General features: G+C 46.0%; 1 protein-coding gene across 2 annotated transcripts; it reads left to right on the top strand.

Annotated features, from left to right (window-relative positions):
• The first annotated feature begins 1,038 nt into the window (after window positions 1-1,038).
• On the top strand, window positions 1,039-13,528 carry OPALIN (oligodendrocytic myelin paranodal and inner loop protein). Of its 2 annotated transcripts, XR_011473517.1 has the most exons (7): window positions 1,039-1,355; window positions 3,990-4,025; window positions 6,743-6,778; window positions 8,618-8,740; window positions 9,713-9,769; window positions 11,263-11,642; window positions 13,111-13,528. XR_011473517.1 is itself a non-coding variant. In XM_070431863.1 (6 exons), exons 1-6 carry the CDS (start codon window positions 1,353-1,355, stop codon window positions 11,437-11,439), a joined length of 432 nt encoding a protein of 143 aa, XP_070287964.1. In that variant the 5' UTR covers window positions 1,039-1,352; the 3' UTR covers window positions 11,440-12,785. The 2 variants fall into 2 exon arrangements, 1 of the variants encoding a protein (XP_070287964.1); XM_070431863.1 differs by lacking the exon at window positions 13,111-13,528 and having other exon boundaries at window positions 11,263-12,785.
• Window positions 13,529-13,735: the final 207 nt, after the last annotated feature.

The following is a 13,735-nucleotide window of genomic DNA, read 5'->3' on the forward strand; positions in this document are numbered from 1 at the left end:
CGGACTATAGTTTAAAAAAAAACTAGTCGGCTGCTAAGCAACAGGCAGCGGCGGCAAAAACACCCGGCGGGCCGGGTAAATGTTTTCAGCAGGGCACATGTGGCCCGCGGGCCGTAGTTTGAGGACCCCTGGTATAAATCTTACCTGCCCTGCCGGCTCACACCATGGGTCTCTAACTCAGTCTTTAACTCCTTCTGAGGTCCCTCCCTGGTCTCTGTTGCTCCAGGTACGCTGGACACTGTCCAGTGTGTGAGGGTGCCAGACTGCTTCAGCCCCAGGGTTTTGCCTTTGCTGTCCCCTCTGCCTGGGACCCTCTTCTCTTTCACATGCAACATAAATGTCATCTCAGCTGCCTCTGGGTCACTCTGCTCGCTGTTCCCGTCCACCCCAGCTGCTCCTCCACCGTGATTCCTGCCCTCGCTGGAATGTACATTCCCTACGAGCTGGGGCCTCCTTCGTCTTTTTCACCAATTCTGAGAGCAGTGCCCAAATAATACTCAACAGGTAGAAGGTGCAAAACATATTTGTTAAATAAATTAAGAAACTCACTTATTTAAATGGTCAAATTAATTGGTCTTAATTCCGTTGTTTGGTTGGCATGGCACTCCAACCCCTTCACTATTTTAAAGAAGCAAACTCCTAACAGAGAACTCAGAAGAAATAAAAAGCAGCCCATGTCAACAGCCCCCTCCAGCTCTAGGAGCACCCCCATTCAACGTGTGCGAACAGACAGGGGTGAGGCTAACCTCCACCAGGCAGGGTGTGTGTTCGCTGCGGCAGCCGCAGTCCCGTCTCAATACAGAGCAGGTCCCAGCCCCCATCTCCCAGGCATCCTCCACAGTGATGCTGGTGCTGTTGACTCCATCCTCGCTGGGATGCCGATGGCTAGCAGCTGGGCCCGCCTCGGCTTGTGGGACCCATTGTTTCTAAAGAGTTTCCAGCTGCAGGGGCCTCTCAGCTCTCGGGCCAGCTGTGGGTTCTTTGCTGAGTTGGAAGTGTAACGGAGGAAGGGGCCTGAAAAGTAAGAAGGACAAGAAATACAGGCAGAGAGGGTGGAACGGGAGTCTGAGATAATGGATGTTGACAAAGATCACCTGGCCTCTCTGTGGAGCCTGGATACGCAGTGGCTATGGAGCAGGAAACCATCTTCCTCGAGGGATGGGCGGAGGACTCGGCTACTCCCCTGACCATAAATGGCTTGGCCAGGGCTCTCTTGGAGCCACCTCTAGCCCTGTCACCCCTGCTCTCCCAGTTGGATGTCCCTGCAAATGCGAGACACAAGCCAAGAGCTCTAGAGAGAAAGGAGCCTGCGGAGGACAGTGTTTGGAGAAGGTTCTCGGGAGGCTGTCGGGATGGTAAGTGACAGCTAGCGTCTTTCTCTCAGCCTAACCTTCGTTCTCTCTGAATACAAACAATTCCCAGGCCTTTAACACTCGCCTCTCTAATGCTAATAGAATTGTTTCTGTGGTACAATGAAGTCAAGGGGCTTGGTTTGAAATTACTTTTCTATGTGCAAAATACTAATCATTTTTGTAAAGTTCTCATCAAATATTTGCCGGATTCGTCTTTTATTTAAATATTAAGGTTCTTTTCATAACACCTCACATACGGCAAGGGTACAAAGTAGATGTTTCAGCTAAGTTCACTTCCCAGGTGAAGCTATGGGTCTGATCAATGCCTTTGTCCCTTATTGTTCAGGCAGCAATATTGATATTCCTACGTTGCATCAGAAACTTTCCACCTGTTTTATTGACTTGTGATACATATTTGGTTGTGACTCAAATGAGGTTTACTAAGTTAAAAGGGAAAACAGAAGAGGCTTCTGTGATTCTTTATTAAAGAGATAATTGAAAGGAGGCTCTTTCAATTTCTTTGGTGTTAGGAGGCTCTACAATCCAACCCAGCCCCTACCACTTACCAGCTGGTGACATCCAGGAACCTATTTTGGTCTCAGTTCTCACCTGTGATGTAGGGGTGAGAGCAGGCCCTTCATGAGGAGGTGGTGAGCGCAGCATCTGACACTCAGCACACCCTCAATAACAGGGAGTAATTATCCGACTCTCTCTACTTCCCCTCACCAACAGCAAACTTACCAGAACAAGTGCCACTCGGCCGCTGAGATCCTAAAGAGCCTTCAGAACCGTCATGTCGACATCATAATGTGCTTAGACTTACAATGAGCATGTTTTAGCAACAAGGGTATTAGGCCAAATTCGAGTACTTTGAATATTGCTGATGTATGTATGCGGTTCCATCCAAAAAGAACTTCCCAGGTGCTTGCCCTGTGCCTTGCTCTGTGCCGGGCCATGAAGACTATGGCACCTCATGGACCCTCACACACCCACGTGCTTTACAGTTTGGGTGGAGCTGCCCCCAGTGTCATTTCCGGTGGACTTATCCTGTAAGGTGGGCAGGGCACGTGCGTGGATCGTGTCCCCATTCTGAGGATGGAAAACCTGAGCCTGGGGGATCTGTGTGAGGAAATGGAGGCCAGAGAGTCTGAATCACTTTTCCAAGGCCACACAGCTTCTAAGTGGCTGAGCCTGGACTCGGATCCAGAGGAGGGTTGCCTCACCCCACCCAGCTGCCTCTTTAAAGAACACTGCGTCAGATTCTTCTCCACCCAACTTTACATGATGTTTTTCTCTCCGTGAGAGCACTGTAGTGTGTTTCTACAAAACATAGACGTCTTTCTGAAATTGGCCAAAACCTTCGTCATCCAAATATTGATAAACAGCACATGCAACGGCTCACTTGTTGCTGCTCCTCCCGTCTGCTGTCCACCCAAAGGAAGCTTTGTCTTGGGCCTGCTGACGTCAGTACCCAGTACTCACCGATGAGATAAGGCTCTGGGCAGCTGTGTTCTGTGCAGTGACCAGCAAGTGTCCTTGCAGCATCCGTGGGCTTGGTTGGTTAGGTCCCGTGAGGGAGAAGACTCTGACCTGTGGTGGCCCAGATGACCCTCTTGCTCTAATGTCCTAGAATAATGTCTATCTTGCTCTCAGTAAAGAGTAGTCTGGAAAGACTGGCATTGACGAGCCAAACGATGGTGACAGAAGATGAAGATGAGAGGAGGAAGGGCCAGTGGAGCCCTTGGCAGGGCCTGACCCAGATAACTGGGCACCTGGGCAGGTGAACAATTTGGTGCCCCATTGAGCCCATGAACTTTAAACATTGACTCCAGCCCAGCCGGCGTGGCTCAGTGGTTGAGCATTGACCTATGAACCAGAAGGTCACAGTTCGATTCCTGGTCAGGGCACATGCCCGAGTTGTGGGCTTGATCCCCAGTGGGGGGCATACAGGAGGCAGTCGATCAATGATTCTCTCTCATCATTGATGTTTCTATCTCTCCCTCTCCCTCTCTAAAATTAATAAACACATATTTAAAAAACAAAACCATTGACTCCATATTAGGGGGAGGGGGCAGCTGGGTGCTGAGTGAGGAGAGGGGAGAGAAGGGTTGGCTTCTCCTCTGTGGTCCTGGCCCGCTCAGCCCCAGCCCTGGAACCTCTGCCCTGGACTCATCAAACACGGAAGCCTTGTCCTTCTCAGGCTCTGATCTGGGGAGCAGGTGTTCTGGTCGGAGCCGGCCCCGGGGAGGTCTTACTTCCGAACCCAAGCAGCAAGTGCCAAGTGTTCCTAAATGCTCACAGTCCCTCCCTGAGGACAATTCTGGGGTGAGGAGGACCATTTTCAGCACTTTGCTGAATTTCTAGTAATGTTTTTACTGGCCTCCTGGGTTGGGGTCCCCCCAGGCAACAGTCCTGCAGGCTGGCCCCTTGGTCTGGCCCTGGCTGAGGACTGACTTGATGCTCAGGCTCATCTGCTCCCCTGCCCTCTTTGTGGGCTGAGATTGGGAGAGGACACGAGCCGACTGACACTATCTGGCCAGTAAGTGCTCTTAGAATCGCAGGGTCAGTGACTGGTGGAGAGGTCGGGGGCCTGGCTGGCCATTCGAGAGAGCTTTACTGTTTCCTTCTCTTTCGCAGAGTTTTTCGCTGAACTTCACGCTGCCGGCCAACACGGTAAGTCCAGCAGCCCCATGCACCAGGCGCCACCGCAGACCCTCCCCAGGCCTCCAGAGCACCAGCGCGTACACCTCACCTGCAGGCACTTGGCTCTTCAAAGGCCCGATCAGGAGCTGGAGGCTGCTGACATTTTTTCAAAGCTGAACATTGTAAATACACTGTTTGAAAAGAAAACAATACCCAGGGTTGTTTCTGACCAGCAGTGCTGCTGTGGTGGAGCTAGGCGGTCTCCTGGCCCAGTTTTCTAGTGGGTTTCACTGTGCCAAATGTTTCCGCTTAAGTCGTGTGGTTATTTGAAGAGAATAAACTGGATCTACCTCATGAGTGGACACCTGAGCCAGGGTTCAAGTCTCCTGTAACACGAGGGCCCGGTCCTGGAGAGCAGTGGGAAAGTAGGGCCTTGTCACTCACTGCCAGCCTCCGGGGGCCCCTGCTGGCTGCCCTGGGCATCTGCCCAGACTCCCTTGGCACCTGCCGCACCCTCCTGGTAGCGCCCTGCCTTCTGAGCCTCCCTGACTCGCTGGGCTCCCTGCTTCAGCCTCTGCCTGTTGTTGACAGACAAATGCCCCTCCCTCTCCTGAGCTGTCAAAGCCTGTTAAGATGGTCCCAGCTGGAACTCCCCCCCCCCCCCGCCCCCCCAAGCTGCTTAGGCTCAGCAGGTCTGTAGCAACCCCAGGTTTTGTCTTATCCTGGCGTGGCCACCCTGTGAGGTTACCCTGTGAAGGTAACTCAGAGGAGCAAGAAGCCATTGCTTTGCGGGGGAAGGGGAGAGGGGAGTGGGCGAGGAGAGGTCCTTGTGATGCTGGTTGTCACCTTCTGGAGTGCCTTCTTGGTTAACAGCCATTTCTCTGGGAACTGTCCCCTCTCCCTGTGAACCTGTGTAGGGTGGCCCACCATCCTGATCTGCCTGGGACCGTCTGCTTTTAACGCCAACTGTGCTGCAACCTAGGCAACCTCCCTGGAAAACCGGGACGGTCGGTCACCCTACCTCGCGGTTAAGTCTTTACCATATGACCCCCCCCCTTTGGTGCAGCTGAGTGCCAGTGCTCTGGGAAGGGGCAGAGGTGGATACCTGGCTCATCAGAGCCTCTGCAGGGAGTTGGGAACACGGCCTCAGAGGCAAGTGGTCCCTGTTGGGCCATACTGAACTGTCAAGTGCAAAAACTGAGTTGGGGTGCAGCATTGGGTCAGGGCAGGCAGTGTAACACAGCGGTTAAGAGCTTGGCTAAGGGCCAGACCATGCAGAAAAACTCATCTTCAGTGAGAAGAAGGAAGCAGATAAAGAAGAGCCCGTGTGAAAGGCTACGTGTCCGGGAGAGATGGAAAGGTCCCAGGAGGGATGGCTTTGGTCCTGACAAACTCCCAGACCCCAGCCCCGGTCCCTGGAGGAGCCAGAGTCCCGCTGCTTTGGGGCTCCACGCAGCACCCCTAAATCCTTTGGGGAATCCAAGCCAGCCGAAGTGAATTTCTGTAACCTGAAAATAGAACATCTTACCTGAAGTTATATTCAACTCTTACCACAACCCAGAGAAATAAAACACTTTAGGCAAATGCAGTATTACGGTAAGACGGTAAGACGGGGAGCGGGGAGATTGTGTTCAGGTAGAACTGCAACCATTTAAGTACAAATGTCAACGCCTCCTTTATCACATTGCTCCTTTGGTGGGAACTCTCAGGGCAAGAGCCCTAGGCATGGAATTCAAGCACCCAAGTTCAGGTTAGATTTACGATGATCTGTGGAACCTTAGACAAAATCCCATAACGTCTCTGAGATCTAGTTCATTTTTTTGTGTGAAATAGAGACAAAAATTGTGAAAACCTCAATCCCAGAGACAACAAGATATTAATGAGGTTGATGAGAATATTAAGTAAATAACAGGTCTGATTAGAGCTTTGCCGAGTTTCAAAGAATGACAAAGGCTTATTCTCCTGGTGCCCATTACACCCCTGGAGGTAGGTACTAACATCCTATTTTACAGATAAAGAAATCTGACCCCTTAGCCTGTGAGTGGAGACATTGCCATTCCCCTCCAGGTAGAGAGCCCAGGACCTGACTCTTAACCCCACACTGGACCACTCAGCATAGTTGACAGCGGCTGGTTGCTCATGTAGATCTGGTTCCCTAGAGTTATTGATCCAGGTAAGACTATCACCTGAAATAGCTCATAAAAAGGGGAGCTCCAGTGTTTCTCCTTCAGTGGAGATGTGAACCGGAAACATGCAAAGTATTGATCGAGTGTGGCATTACCCCAGAAACATGGACAGGTCACAATTTCAGATCCCCCACAGCCACTTGCTTCACTGCATGTTTGAAAACAATAAGGTGTCCTTCACCAGCTTCCACCAGTCTTTACCTTTTCCCTCTGGCAGTGGGGACAGGAAACCCAAAGTGTGCTGGGAAGGAGGGGGGGACTAGGGCCCGGCGAAAGCCTTCTTGAGTTGTAAAGGGTGTCATGGCAAATCCCGGGGGTACATAACAGAGTTCTCCCGAGTTTCTGAATTCTGTCTCCTTGTAGAAGAATCTCATTTCTTCTACCTGGAAAGCAGTCAAGTAAGGTTCTGTTTGGCAGTCATTGTTTTAATAGAACGTTTAGCAAAGGGGTGAATTTTAGGCACGATAGCTTCACATTTGACAGAAGACTCTTTTGTATAATATTCATTCCACAGAGAATAGTCATTTGTTTTCTTAAGATGGTTGTTCTTTTTCCACACAGACGTCCGCTCCAGTTGCTACAGGAGGGAAAGAAGTGGTAAGTATGCCACTTAAATTTGGGAGCCTTGGTTTGGTCATTTTTAAAACGGGGGTAATGATGCTGTACCCAGCTTGTGCATTTCTTTGGAGGGGTCGATGAATTTGATATGTCAGCTGTTACCAAGCACAGACTCTGGCTCAACTATTATTCTTATGACCAACTCAGCTCAGAAGTGAGGGAGAGATGCAAATCACAGATGGATTTCACAATGTGTTGAGCAAAAGAAGCTAGACACAAAAGAGTTGGCAGGTTCTGGAAGAATGCTTTGTTCAACGCTGTTTCATTATAGCATTGGTGAGATGCCGTAGGAACGGAACTCTTGTTTCTATTAATCAGTCCATGGTAAAACCTGTTTCATTTATTGTTTTTTTCACCACGTTCCAGGAACCTATGGATGTTAAGTGAGGACTTATTGTACATACTGTCTATATCAGTGATGGCGAAACTTTTGAGCTCGGCGTGTCAGCATTTTGAAAAACCCTAACTTAACTCTGGTGCCATGTCACATATAGAATTTTTTTGATATTTGCAACCATAGTAAAACAAAGACTTATATTTTTGATATTTATTTTATATATTTAAATGCCATTTAACAAAGAAAAATCAACCAAAAAAATGAGTTCGAGTGTCACCTCTGACACGTGTGTCTAGGTTCGCCATCACTGGTCTATATGCATCTATATGGTGCTGAAAAACAGCCAAATCTATGGCGATAGATTTCAGGATAGTCTTACTAGTGGGGGGGCTTCTGGGTGCTGGCAATGTTCTGTTTCTTCATCTGGGTGCTGGGACCCTTATGTGAAAAGTCATCAATCTATATATTTATGATTGATATACTTTTCTGAATTTATGTTATATGTGAGAATCACACATTTATACAGATTCTGCAGATTATCTTTTAAAAATATATTTTTATTGATTTTTAGAGAGGAAGGGAGAGGGAGATAGAAACATCAATGATGAGAGAGAATCATTGATCAACTGCCTCCTGCACATCCCCTACTGGGGATCGAGCCCAAAACTCGGGCATGTGTCCTTGACCAGAATTGAATCTGGGACCCTTTAGTCTGCAGACCGATGCTCTATCCACTGAGCCAAACCAGCTAGGGCTGAAGATTATCTTTGATAATTCCAGAAAAATCTGTGAATCTGAAAATTTATGTGGCTATTTCCACTCGGATCAAAACAAAGTGGGAATTTGAACATTAATTGGTTAATGCATTTAGTGTAAACAAAATTTTAAAACTTCACATCAAAATGGTGTGGGATATAATAAAACCTTTCACTTTTTGCCAAACCGATAGATAAAAATGGTACCTAATTGTTGCTTTGAAACATATCTCAGTTAATGAAACATTTGTATTTCTGTTTCTAAGAATGTCCTGTTCATATTCTTTGTCACTTTCTACTGGATTATCACCTTTTTCTAATTGACTTAAACTATGTAAATTAAATCCTATGAAAATGAGCCATTTGCCATGTACTGAGCATTGCAAACATTTTTTACAATATTTCATTATCTGTTTGATTTTGTATAACACTTAGGGTCCCTGAAGGCTTTTTACTTATTATTATTATTTTAAAATATGTTTTTATTGATGAGAGAGAGAGAGAGAGAGAGAGAAGCATTGATAAGCTGCCTCCTGCACGCCCCCTACTGGGGATTGAGCCCATAAGCCAGGCATGTGCCCTGATAGAGAATTGAACCAGTGACCTCTTGGTACATGGGATGATGCTCAACCAACTGAGCCACATCAGCCAGGACTCTTACTTTTAATTGATTGAACTTTTCCTTTATTCCTGGAGAATCTGACTCTGCTTTTCTCTCTGTGTCAGGACTGTGGGCCTTCTATTGGATTAGCCGCAGGCATCCCGTCTCTGGTGGCCACAGCCCTGCTGGTAGCTTTACTGTTTACTCTCATTCACCGAAGAAGAAGCAGCAGCAGTGAGTCCACTGAGGTGATTAGCAGCGTCCTTGGGTCTGGAGGTGTCGTGTGGACTCTGGGTTCTAATTTCATCCTCTGTGAACATTCCTGGTGTTCTCACCGAGGTCAGCATTCACAGGGAGGTAGAAAACCGAGGCTCCAACCCTGGCTCTGCCACTTGATCACTTACGTGACCCTGGACTAGTGACTTAACCTTTTCTGTGCCTTGTTTCGTTCAACTTAAGAGGAGTCATAAAAACTAGCCTACCTATTTTCAGAGGCAGGCAAATTTGCAAGGACCAAATGAGATCACGGATATAAAGATGTGTTGACAAGCTGTAAATTTCAACCATTCAGAAGTACTGTGCTTGCTGGTGGTGTTAATTAAGTGGTAGTTTCTCAACCTTCAGTGCATTTTAAAATCATCGAGGAGGCTACAAAAATACCAGTCGCCAAGGCCAGTTAAATCAGTATCATGGGATAATAGAGTTGTGGCACTGGTCTTTAAAAAACACAACTTTTTAAAATTTATGGATATGGTTAAACATATACTGAAGTAGAGAGAATCATATGATAAACCTAATTATCAATTCCTGGCAAATTATATTTCATCTTTACTCCCACCCACTTTTCCACACTGTCAACCCTGGCTTATTTTTGAAGTAACTCACAATGGAATTTCTTGCTTGTGTTTTGGAAGGGGAGAGTTATTATCTATTTGCTTATTTTGTTTTGTTTTCAAAGTTCTCTGGTGATTGTAATGTGCACCTAAGTTTAAGTACCACAATCAAGGTCATGGGCAAATGGTGTGACTCTTTCTTTCTTCCCTTCCTTTCCCTTCCCTTCCCTTCCCTTCCCTTCCCTTCCCTTCCCTTCTCTTCCCTTCTCTTCCCTTCTCTTCCCTGCCCTTCCCTGCCCTTCCCTGCCCTTCCCCTTCTTTCCTCCCTCCCTTCCTTCCTTCCTTCCTTCCTTCCTTCCTTCCTTCCTTCCTTCCTTTCCAACTTAGGAAAGTGAGAGGCCCTATGAAATTTCAGAAATTGATGACAATCCCAAGATAGCTGAGGTAAGAACTCTTGGTTGTAATCACTGTATATCATCATACAGTAAACAAACCTGGTGAAGCAAGGGTTTTAAAGTCTTTTGCATCACAGGAGAAGTACAGTTATGAGCACGTGTGGACAAGAGACGACAAAGTGAAACTCAAACACAGAGGAGCTTCTCGTACTTCTATTGGCTGGACAGAAATTCAAGGTTGAATTAGTATTAGAAAATCAATGTAATATAATGTATTTTACTGACAGATTAAAAGAGAAAAATCATGTGACCACCTCAATAGGAAAAGAAACTACAAAATTTTAACAGCCATTTGTGGTGTGGAAACTTTAGCAAACTAGAAATAGAATAGGAATGTTCTTAAATGGAATGGAGATATCTTTTTTTAAAAATTACATCAAACGTTATACCTAAGGGTAAATTGTTAATGAATTCTTTCTTTTCAAGGTCAGAAACAAACCAAGGATGCTCATTATTACCACTTCTATTCAATATTGTATGGCCCTAGCCAATGCAGTAGAATATGAAAGGGAAGTAGGACATATAAGACTCAAAGAGAAGAAACAAAACTTCATTATTTTCAGATGATATGATTACCTACAGATAAATTGTTAGAATTATCAAGCAAATCTAACAAGTTTACTGGATACAAAATCAGTATACAAAAGTAATTTGCATTTCTAAAAATCAATAACAATATAAAAAATTAAAAAATTTTTAAATACCATTTTGTAGTGGCAATAAAATATACATAGAATGCTGAGGAATATAACCCCTTTAAGGAGAAATAGAAAGCTTTAGTAAAAGATATTATATAAGACCTAAATAATGGGAATTATATATCATGCTCATGGATAGGGAAGCTCAAAAGCATAAAGATGTCAAACAACCTAAAATTGGTCTACATAATAAATGTAACTCCAATGTAAATCCCAACAGATTTTTTTTTTTCATGGAACTTAATAAGGCACTTCTAAAATCTAAATGGGAGAAGGCAGAAAAAAGGGTTAAAAAGTAACAATGGACACATGAAATAGAAAACAAATAGCAAAAAGGTAGATTTAAACCCAACTGTGTCAATATCCCATTAAATGTAATTGGTATAAATATCTCAATTAAAAGGCAGAGATATTAAGATTGGATATAAAAGCAAGATACAACTATATATTGCCTACTAAAACTCACTTTAAATATAAAGACACTAGTAGATTAAAAAGAAAAAAAAATAGAACAACAGACACTATGCTAACATTAAGCAAGAGAATGCTGAATGGCCCGAAAACCCTCCCAAGGCGGCAAGCTCAGGCAATTATTTGTTTTCTGTCTTTTAAGGATCACTGTCCATCCTTGCTGATGTCCAGTGTTTTGAAAACTATTGTTTTAGATGGTTTGTCTGAATTTTGGTTCTTGTTGGTGGGAGGGTAAGTCTGGTTGTTGTTACTCCAACTTGGCCAGTAGCAGACGTCTCTGCTGTATTTTTAAAAACCTGTTTGTTTTCTCAAGAATCCTAGGAGACCACCCACACATGAGAAGAATATGATGGGAGCAGAAGAAGCTCACATATATGTGAAGACTGTATCAGGAAGTGAGGAGATCATGCCTGACGCTTATCATCCTACTGTGGAGGTGGAGAGAAGGAGGGGATTGTGGTGGCTTGTACCCAGACTGAGCCTGGAATGATGTAGCTCAAAGAGCAGAACTGGAGCTGGAAACCCGGGGATCTGAGCGTGGAGTGAGGAGAGATGCTAAGCTGCTTCATAACCAATCCAAGTTCATTGACAGATCTGGAAAACTTTTGGATTGGCTTGTTTCTTTGAGGACAGATCTGACAAGGTTCATTCCAGCTCTCCGATCTTGTGGTTTAAGAAGCAGCGAACCACCAAGTGAGATCACTGTGCATCCAGAAGGAGCCCTTGGGTCCCGTTCCTGACCCCAGTGGGAAGTGTGTGTGTGTGTGTGTGTGTGTGTGTGTGTGTGTGTGAGATTTTAGAAAAGGGGCTTGATTTCTGAGTGTCTTGCCTCCTCACCTTTTTTTACATCCCATTTCTCAAAAAATCATTATACCTGACTTCTATGGGAGGGTTCGTCAAGGCAGGCATGCAGCATGATATGAAAATGAATCTCAAGGGGGTAATGAAGGAAAGCAGATCCTATTTCTGAATATCTCAGGGTAGAAATCAGATGGAGGCACACATGCCTTGACTACAGAGGCAGCTCATGGTTGGACCATTCATTACTCCCACTGTGTCTGTGATCAGACATATTTAAGGAAGATAAATTGCAATGGGATGTGTGCACATGTGTGGTGTATGGTAAATAGTGTTTTAAATGATTATTAGAAATGAGGCTATATCCATTTTGTGGGAGTAGAGAGAAAAGCCCAAGTCCTTGGACTATCATGGGGAAAAGCTCATGGTCAAGAAGAGAGATCCAGAGGATTCAGTACATGAACACTGGGCCAAAGGGGTGGGCTGAGTAGCAATGTGGCTACCATGTGAGGGAAGGCTGTGCAGTGTCAGCTGGCTTGGGCCAGGCCTTCGCCATCGCTTCTGTGAGGAGGCTTCCAGGAATCCTGTCTCCCTCTTCTTCAAATAACAAAGGATGGATTCTACAAATTCAGTCACTGCCACATGCCATCTGTGCTTTGCAAAGCCCCTTGTGAAATTCAGTTGTACTCTATATCCCCCGGGTGCAGTCACTTTGGCCATTTTGTCTATAATATGAGGTCTGACATATTTTGGACCACTTACTTTAATTCCACTTACAATCCATTGCTTAGAATCTTTCATTCAAGTTGTTTCTACTAAACTAGCAAGGTTTGATGTTTCTATCATTTTTTTTCTGCTACAATGCACAAAAACTTATCCTATATAATAAAAGGCTAATATGCAAATTGTCCCCTCGGGCGGGAGTTGGACTGACTGGGAGTTCGACCTGGGGGTGGGGCCAGCTGGCCAACCACCCTCGGCCCCTCCCCTTGGCCAGCCCTGCCCCCGATCGGCCTCCCCCCCCCCATCCCGATTGGGGGGGGGGGGGGTCCCTCCCGTCGGCTGGCCCAGCCTGATTGGCCCTGATCAGGGCAGTCCAGCTGGACCCCACCCATGCACGAATTCGTTCACCGGGCCTCTAGTTGTGGAATAAAGTGAAAAGTGAAACAGTCCTTCTTATGGACCTATGACACATCTGCGGTTTTTCTCCACCTATATTAAAGTATGTCATTGGCCCTGGGGTTGGAATTAAGGCTATCCCAGGGGTACTCCTGGTGCTGGCACTCTCTCTGCTGGCTGGTGATGGAGATGTTCAGTCCTCCACAGGGTGCAGCCCATGATCATGTTGTGCTTGCCTTCAAAGGTTCTTCAGTTCACCACCAGAGGGCGCGCTGCCCCCAAAGCCAGAGGCACTGAGGACGTCTGAATTCCACAAACTAGTCACCACCCTAATTGATGAAATTCCGTTATAGAGCAAAAAACGGTGTGGATCCAAATCCTCCCATTACTTCAAGCCTACTAGGATCCCTCCTCCTCTGTGAAGGTTTCCTGGCCTCCCGGCCCCCAGTCTGTAATGTCCATCTTCCCCTCCGGGTGGCAGCCCTCTTACTGTTGTGCCGATCAGCCATTCTCTCTGACATTGCCCTTCCAGACCTCCTTGCTCCATGATTCCGGCCGCGGAATGTCTGGCCGAACGAAACCTGTTTCTCCCCTTGCGATAAGCCTTAAACTCTTTACTCTTTCATTTTGTATTTTTGTTTTACAGTATTTTCTAATATTTGAGTGAAAAAAAGGAAGAAGATTCAATCATCTTGTGTCCTCCTATTTTTATTGGAAATAGACCGTATTTCAGCTACACTGTGGGGAAGTGGGCTTTAATGAGGAACCTGGAAAGGAGCCACCAACTACAACACTGTTTCTATGGCAAAATGCATTGTGAATTCTAAGCAACGGTCGTACAAATGGCCTATTAGAGCATAACCCATTAC

Source organism: Myotis yumanensis, unplaced genomic scaffold (genome assembly GCF_028538775.1).
Source record: "Myotis yumanensis isolate MYYU_CA2020_CCGP unplaced genomic scaffold, mMyoYum1.0.hap1 SCAF_13, whole genome shotgun sequence".
Taxonomy (NCBI): domain Eukaryota; kingdom Metazoa; phylum Chordata; class Mammalia; order Chiroptera; family Vespertilionidae; genus Myotis; species Myotis yumanensis.